The sequence below is a fragment of the Cyprinus carpio genome, chromosome A7 (genome assembly GCF_018340385.1).
Source record: "Cyprinus carpio isolate SPL01 chromosome A7, ASM1834038v1, whole genome shotgun sequence".
NCBI lineage: Eukaryota > Metazoa > Chordata > Actinopteri > Cypriniformes > Cyprinidae > Cyprinus > Cyprinus carpio.
In genome coordinates, this window is record NC_056578.1 from 24,702,303 (window position 1) to 24,711,139 (window position 8,837).

The 8,837-nt window shown below is 37.7% G+C and overlaps 1 protein-coding gene across 1 annotated transcript; it reads right to left on the reverse strand.

Moving 5' to 3' along the window:
• Nucleotides 1-165: 165 nt before the first annotated feature.
• On the reverse strand, nt 166-8,300 carry LOC109059157 (transcriptional repressor NF-X1-like). Its single transcript, XM_042761373.1, has 17 exons — nt 8,143-8,300; nt 7,501-7,578; nt 7,227-7,332; nt 6,206-6,277; nt 5,977-6,116; nt 5,779-5,878; nt 5,309-5,526; nt 4,193-4,270; nt 3,239-3,257; nt 2,988-3,018; nt 2,591-2,821; nt 2,200-2,273; nt 1,909-1,959; nt 1,634-1,705; nt 1,435-1,530; nt 899-1,003; nt 166-290 (listed from the first exon to the last, which is right to left on the reverse strand). Exons 1-17 carry the CDS (start codon nt 8,261-8,263, stop codon nt 215-217), a joined length of 1,668 nt encoding a protein of 555 aa, XP_042617307.1. The 5' UTR covers nt 8,264-8,300; the 3' UTR covers nt 166-214.
• Between the last annotated feature and the right edge of the window lie 537 nt (nt 8,301-8,837).

Genomic DNA, 8,837 nt, shown 5'->3' on the forward strand with positions numbered 1-8,837 from the left:
CTTTCTTCTTTTTTTCAAGTTAATATGTGCGCAAAAAACACATCAGTTTTTACTCTACATGTTTGCTCCTTGGTAAACCTAACAAATATGTCCAAAAATTATAGCTTTAGATTCTCACTGTGTTTGTGTTCAGAACTGTGATGCTACAGTGAAAAGAAGTTTTTTGACCATTTTATTTTGTATGATTATTACATTGACTATTCAAAATTTCATGTCAATCCTGCACATCAAAATAATCAACTGTGGGCTCCTCTTTAGATTGTTTCATCCCAGCATTACTATTGTCAGCTCTGAAACAAATGTGAATAAAAATTTGTATTAGTTATGATACACTTTACACTTAACAAAACACTTCATATTACATAAACACACAAAATATTAATGAACAAACACATGTACAGGCCACAGCAGTATTATTTACTTTAAATGATGAGAGTGTGGTTTAAACACTCCACATCATTACAGAATCAGTACAGTAGCTCATATGAATAACCATACTGTAATACAATATTTATGATAGGTGCTTATAGAGTAATCATTCACACTAGCATTCAATTTTTTTAATGAAATTAATACTTAAATTAAGCAAGGATGCACTATCAAAAATGATATCTGTAATAGATTTCTATTTCAAAGAAATTATTTTGAGCTATATATTCATTAAAAAAAAAAACTAATTAAAATGATTTCTAAAAGGATCATGTTACACTGAAGAAATGTAGAAATGGCTGTTGAAAATTCAGCTCTGCCATCACAGGAATAAATTACATTTTAAAATGTTGTAAAATAGAAAACAGTTATTTTAAATTGTATTAACTTTACAATTAATCTAATAATTTCTGTTAAATAAATGATGCCCAACATTTGAAAGGCAGTGTAGAGAGATGTGTGAACATACTTGCAGGTGTGTTGTTTGATGTGGGTAATAGGAGGCGGGGCTCTGGAGACAGTTTCCCTTTCAACCAAAGCAGCCAGACTAGTGTTAGGACACACTGCTTTCCCCCTGAAAACACAACATGTGAAACAATCATGTCGAAGAGTACCTACCCAGTGCTACTGACACAAAGACATCTGCTTAACTAAGAGACACCTTTAAAGTTTACTTGTGTTTGCTTACAAAAAGAATAGTATTCCCCATTTGTTGCTTTTATAAGTAGGCTGCAATCCCCATTTTTATGTTTGGAGCATGGGTGCTTTTGAAAATACAGTCCTAGACAGTTTATACATTTGGCAAGCAACTGAACCTAAGCCATATATATTATTAAGCTGTAAGAATGTTTTCAAGAATGCAACAGAAGTAAACAGAAGTAAAATGGTCTGAGCATTCATCGTGAGCTCTTTCACAGAATTTGAGCTTAGAAATGTCTCACACAACCATGTCCTAGCTTTATGTACTGTTGATACATTCTTGAACTATTTTAGAATTTGAACCACCTTGCATCTTCTTTGAGAGAGTCACTATATTTGGAAGACGTTGACGTGTTAAAGGTATCCACTGACTTATCAGTCTGCAGGGCCTCAGCCAGCCACCTGGAGGCAGAAAAAGAAAACATCAAAACCTGCACACCCACACATAGACATCTCTAGAAATATATTCAGGAAAAGATTGTGTGAATAAAATCTTTATGTTCACCTGTTCCTCTCCAGTGTAGCACATTCTTGATCACACTCCAACCTGTGAGAGAACAACCAAATAAAAAGGTTACTCCACAACTGAAGCACATTACTAACAATGTTTACATTCGTTTAGGTAAAAGTGCCACTGCCAATTTAATCACCAATATCAAGTTTTACTCGCATTTTGAGATTAGTGAGTGTTAATTCTGTACCCTGCTTTCCATCAGTGCAGCTTTGAACTTGTCAGAAACAGCAAAAACCACTAATGCTGTCATTCTTTGTGAGCTGGACTCTCCCAGCTGCATATCTGACAGCTTACTGGCAACGGAAATAGCTGCATATCTGCAGAATATAGAGATGAAAATTATATTTGTCCTCTGATCAGCTAGAATATATGAAATATATAGCAAATTTTGTCTTATTTGCATATTATGTATATCATTCATTTTAAATGTATTGGCTTGCTATGAGTGCACAATCATCAAAAAAAGAATAAGGAAAGAACAATGCTTGTGCCAAATTCTCAACATAAAACTTTGCTTTGCATTTCTATGAAGGCTTTGATTGCAGGGCGTGTTTTACCTTTGGTAAGAACTAGCTGCATCAGCACAAGGAAGGGTCTCTTTCTTTCGACCACAGGCACACTGCAGTGCCACCTAGAGATTAAAAGTGGGAAATAAGTATGGCTATAATATAAGGCTCACCATTTTGAACACTGCGTGTCTACAGAAATAAAGGATATAGCTGAGGAGTTTTTGTGCTTACATAATCAGATATCGTTTATGAAAACCATCATTTACTGTTTCATGCCAATACTTTACATAACCAATAATGTATGTTTGTCTGTAAGCATGTGGCAGACCACAAGCACCCTGCAGCTGAGGAATCGAAGGACTGCTTTGAGCAATAACTGCATGTTTATATACCATCTATAAACCAGCTGTGTAGATTTTGGATGAGGGAAGGGCTGTACCTTGGCACTGCAGATAGTGGGTGGACAGGGGGTGCCTGGGTGGCAGGGAGCAGCACAGGGGTGTCCACAGCTAGGTCTAGGGTGAATGCATGGCTGCTTACACTCTCCCTCTGCCTGGCATTCCCCACGGTGACATATTTTCTTACAGCGATGCGAACCGCAGGGTAAGAGCTTATCACCCGCTAAACCACACGAGATGTCCTGCAGGTGGCATGGGATATTACTCCTTTGCTAGGGAGAAATGTGAAAGTGGTGTGGAAGATGAGATTTCAGTAGCTCATTATCATTTAAAGAGCTGTTTTTGACAAGGTAAAAGGGGTGTTGTTTTACACTACCATTGAGGAATTTTAACCAAAGTAAATTGCAGACATTTCATGAAGACCCTAAAGAATCATACCAGCTTGTGGAAAATGGGCATCCGATGTCCCCTTTAACAGAAAAAAATCATATCAACCCCAAACTTTTAAACGGTAGTACTATTCAAGATTACAAATAGTTAAATGCAGTAACATACAGACTGGCAACCTTCATAATGAACCATACAGTGTATATGTGTACAAATCTTGATATCCATTAATGAGTATGTTTGTGGTTGACTGAGCAGACAGTAGTACCTGGATGATCACAATCATGACTTCGGGTACATACGTTTTTATATTCAGGGGGTCTGGTTATAAAAACGTATGTAGATGTCAGGACATCTACCTCAAACGCTGCAAAAGCAGAGCTGTTAAAATCATCAAGGACTCCATTCACCCCAGTAACCATCTTTTCACTTTGCTGCCATCTGGTAAGCGTTTCCGTAGCCTGATGTCAAAAACTGAGAGACTTAGGAGGAGTTTCTTCCCCCAGGCCATCAGGCTCCTAAACTCAAAACCAGCCTCTTAACATCTTCATGTCTCCACTTAATATTCACTTTATCAGTAAGACATTCATCATTCACTACCTCACATTGACATACTGAAAGTGTCAACCTGTTTGCACATTTGCCTCTTGTACATTCCTGTGTATCTTAATATTTAAGACTTCAGTTTACTTTCATGCACATTATTTTCCACTATATATTTAATTCTACAGTATACATCTCTTTTATATATTTTTATATTTTATTCTTATATTTTTATTGTTTACTTTTATTTCATTGTTTCATAGCTATATTTATGTATATTTTCATCTGTGTTGTATTCTTTAATAATTGCACTGTCCATGGAGCGGACCTGACTCACATTTCACTGCTGGTTATATATGCTCTATATAATTGTGTATGTGACAAATAAAAAATCTTGAATCTTGAATCTTGAATCTTGGTTCCACAAGGGATGGGCGGGAAGAGCACAGTCTCCCCACAGTAGCATGCCAACTCATCAAAACCTTAGAGAAAACACACAGTGCTGTGAAAGAAGAAAAGAGATGGACATGCATCAAGATGCTCTTGAAGCCCAGGCTTACTGGTTTGCCAACAAGGCTGGCAGTTCCCACGGTGACAAAGGTCCTGACATCGATGTAGACCGCAATTTTGATAAGGAGAGAGAATGTTTACTGAAACCATTCTCGTGACTACTGCACCCAGATAAAACATTCATGAAAATATAAAAGACTCACAACACAGCTCCCCACACTTGTGCCTGCCGCAGGAGCGCTTCTTGATGCAGCATTTCTCACAGGCAAACACCATGTCTTCTGTAAAGGATAACACATTAGCATGATCAACTTTTTGTTATTATTAACAACTGCTACTCTGGCACAGTACATATAATTAATGTGCTACACAAATAACTGCCATATTTTCCCACAATCACCAAAAGAATGTGTCTGTAAAGTTTCAGCTCAAAATACCCTACAGATCACAATTATATTATTTTGAAAATGCCTATTTTGAGTGGAAGCAGAAACATGCTGTTTTTCGTGCCTGTCTCTTTAAATGCAAATGAGCTGCTGTTCCCCATCCCCTTTTCCAGAAAAGAGCTGCATTACAGCACAACCTGCTAAAAACATCTGTTCTGGTTCTGATTATCATGTTTATCCCGTTGAAATCATGCATTTTATACCATATTAGTTTAAGCTTCTGATAAAGGGTTTTCTGAAAGCACACAGACAGAAAACGGCTGTCACAGCATGTGAGTACTAAACTAAGTTCTTATTCACACAAGTTTACGTTAAAACACACGAGTTACAACAACAGTCGGCTAGGTCTGTGAAGGTTTTAGATCTGTGTAACAATATACAGTAAATAAATCAATAATTCCACTTCCTCTGAGGCTGGGACTCTAAACAGTGTTCTGTGCTCGTCTGTGCAGCCAGAGACAGAACAGTTAGTATTTTTTGCTCAAACTTTCGCCATAGCATTAGCGCTGGTACACCGTTGTCGCTTGCAAAATGATGCCATGGGTATAAATTTACAGATTAAGGGGCGGTAATATTATGAGATCCCTTTGCCATGTCACCAAGGGAGTGAAATCTGACGCGCTTGTTTTCTTAGACGCTTGCAGAAAAAGGCTTACCAAAAACAAAGTTACTGGGTTAATCTTTTTCACGTTTCCTTGGTTGGTAGATGCACCGGGGATGTGATTATAGCACTTAAAACCTGGAAAAGTCAGATTTTCATGATATGTCCCCTGCAAAGCATGAAATTAAGCTGTGAAGTTAATGTTTTTGATTAAACAAACTTAAATTCCTGTTCAATGTATGAACAAAAATCCTCTCAAATCAGACCCATACCATCATCTCCACATGGCAGCTGCTTGTTGCAGGTCTTGCCACAGGAGGGGATCGGGTCAGTACAGGTCTTTCTCTCTGGGTAGCCGAGCTCTTGAAGTTTAGATAATGGAGTCTGTCCACACGAACAACTGCGCACCAGCTTGGGGCTGAGTGGACAGGACTGGCACTGCCCAGGGTGGCATAATTGCTGAGAGCGATGGGACCGGCAGTCTAGCATCCTAGAATAACTGATTGAAAGATGTCAGCTCAGACACGTTTACTGAAAAAGCATTGCAAAATAACTGAATACAAATGTCAAAATTAAAAAGTCAAACAGGCCAAAAATGAACACATTATTAAAAAGGGTCTAAATCACAAGTCTAGTTATGTAAGACTAGGTAACTCTGATGTTAAGGCTCTACATACAGAAAACCTGTAAAATTATTAATGTCATATATTGACAAGTGAATAGATGTTATGTTAGTACATACTTTCCACAGGTTTTGCAACAGGAGAAATATCCTGATCCATCAAAATGACCACAATCAGTCCCACACGCCACCTCCCTGAACACCACACCACAAAAGCAGGCTGAAAGGGTACAAAGACATCGGAGGAGAATTATAATGCATAAAATTAGATGATTGAATAAACACTGAAACCAAATAAATGACACAAGGACTACTTACCTTGCTGAACATGAAGTGGGCAGGGTTGGCATGGCCCTGAGTGGCACACCTGGGGGCAGAAGTGCTTTGAGCAGTTCAGAAGAGCCCCGCAGACTTCCTCAAAAAGAAGAGGTCCTGCCTGACTGCAACGAACCTGCTTACTGCAAACACATGAAACAGGTGCTGTTTGGCCTGCACATATCTGGGTAAATTATTATATACAGAGATAAATATAAAAAGTTAATAGTACCTCATTCTCCCACAAATGCAGGACTTTGTGATAAAAGCTGGACACTGTGGGCAGGGCCCAGGATGGCACAAGCTACACAGAGAAAGAGAAATTCTTATCACGCAAGAATGTCAACTCTGGATTGACCAACTTGGATTCAACTTGGACCACTAAATAAATAGACTGCTATTGTTATGTAAGTATGAGGGTTAGATTATTTAGTGTACAGGTCATTTCAAGAGTGATAAACAAAGTGATAGAAAATATTTATTTTCATGCATTTTAAATGTCTCAAAATGTGGAAACCACTCATTGCATCACACCATCTGCTGACTGCATTATTATTTGTAAAATAGGGGCTTTATGGAATGTGTGTATTCATGGTTATAAGTAAAACAGTTTATATTTCATTAATTTAGGGAAATGAACAAGTGTCTTCTTAGCCCTCAAGGGACTGTTTGGCCAACCAGCTTATTCCTGCTTGAAAAGCAAAATGTTATTGATAGTGTTAAAAACATCAACTTTGAAGTACATGCTGATTGAATGACGAGCATTACTCAACATTTCTTTCTACCTTCCGGCAACACTACATTCAATGAAGGTAAAATAGTAAAAAACATAATAATAGTTCAATTTAAATGGAACCGGAATCAGAACCGGAAAATTTCGAACAATACCCAACCCTACTTATAAAGATCCTTATACTGTAATATATGTTGAACTTTGACATTGCCAACCTTTAAATTAAATTGACAATAAGTAATCAGTAAACAGTATTGAGCATTGAGTATTGTGCCTTTTTCCTTACCGCTATTTTTTAATAGTTGTTTAATGATTTTAATGGAACCGGAATCGGAACCGGAAAATTTCTAAGGACTCCCAACCCTAATAAGCAGATGGTTTAATGTTTAAGAAAATTTGTTTCTGACTCATGAGACTTTTCAAAAACAGCTAATATTTTTCAATCATTGTCACTAAACCTAAACCAAACCATGTAAATGCATTGACTGTGGGGCAGCAGATTGTGCTTCTAGGCTCTTACATATTACAGGGGTGATTGCATTCCCCTCCACCCCTCTTTTTCCCACACATATCCCCACAGCTATGAGGGATCTCAGTGCGTTGAAACTCAGGATTGGTCACCTTCCCTGTCCATTAAAATGAAAGGTGAAAAACAGAAATCTAGAGGACCAAATTCTTCAGTTTTACAGCATTATTCATTATAACCAAAGTCACGTTATCATTTTACAAACTGTGATAGATTTAGAACAGAGACAAAAATATCATGCAAGATGCAGAAACCAAAGTAATCTTACCACAGAAGCAGCTATACGCATTTGGGGCTTTAAGTGCCACATGCTGGCATGCAGGACAACGCCAACCTTCAGGCCCATCTGTAAATATTGAACCATTTAAATTTGTTATTAAACTATGGACTAGCCCACTGTATTTAGCATTTATTTTTTGTTCGTCTGTATTGTAAAGTTTCTTTCAAGAAAGTCAGTTCACTCTGCAGTCAAATTTGTGATGCCTCCAGGCATCTATTCTAGGCATGCAAGGCCAACTCCTATCTACTTTTAATGAGGAAATACTGAAATCTCAAAAACTGCTAGTTGGACACACACAATAAATAAATAAATAAATAATCTCACACTCAAATACCATTTAATAAAGCATATTTTTTAGGTTGTTACCGCCAATGCACATGTGCAGTCCAAAGTGCAAGTCTCAGGTTTCTAAATGGGAACTGGAGATTTTAATGGCAGCTGCAGCGATGAGATTGTTTAACAACTGGTTAATTTAAAAGGCAGAAATTGCATTATTACAGCTGAACTGCAGACGCCAAATTGTGTGTTGCAGGGTCTCCCATTCGTAGCAATATGAGTGCACTGTCTTTTTGTGTTTATACACAGTCTTTGGTAATGTCTCCTATCATAGTTGAGAGGCAGTTTAAGTACCATCAGCTTGAGATGCAGGTGAGCGAGCCCATTTCTTGATGCAGTTAAGGTGAAATACGTGGGAACAGCTCTGACAGCTCCAAACTGGAGCCATGACCCGAATCACTTCACAACAGACCATACACTCATACTTCTCCTCTGTCAGCTGCTCAATCAGACAACCTACATATACACACAAACAGCTTTGAACATATATAAAAAATAATTAAGAGAGACACATAAATACTATCAGACTCAGAAATATTTACATTATTAATTATCGTACAAAGTATTTACAACCAGGGTACATCTGTAAGTGACAATCATTTGTAAAAAATAAAAGAAACACTTGTATTTTTGTAAAAGTCCAGGGGCCTGTACCATGGAGCTAGTTGAACAAACTCCAGAGTGCAGGACTGGTTTAAAGCTGACAAAACCAATCCAATCAGGTATTGTTAGTACCATGATGCTGATCATCAACTTCCTCTGTCAGCTCAGGCTTTAATCGTAAGTTAATTAATAACTACTGAGGATTTGAAAGAGTGAAAGTGTAACAGTAGTGAATAGTCCATTACATGCTGTCCAACACTCTTCTCACAAAGTAGATGGTAAGATCCACTTCCCTCTTTTGCTGAATATTAGGAAAAAAAGGGGACAACTAAAAGGACGTCTATCAGTTATTTTGTAAAGTTGATTATACAGTGGGTACGGAAAGT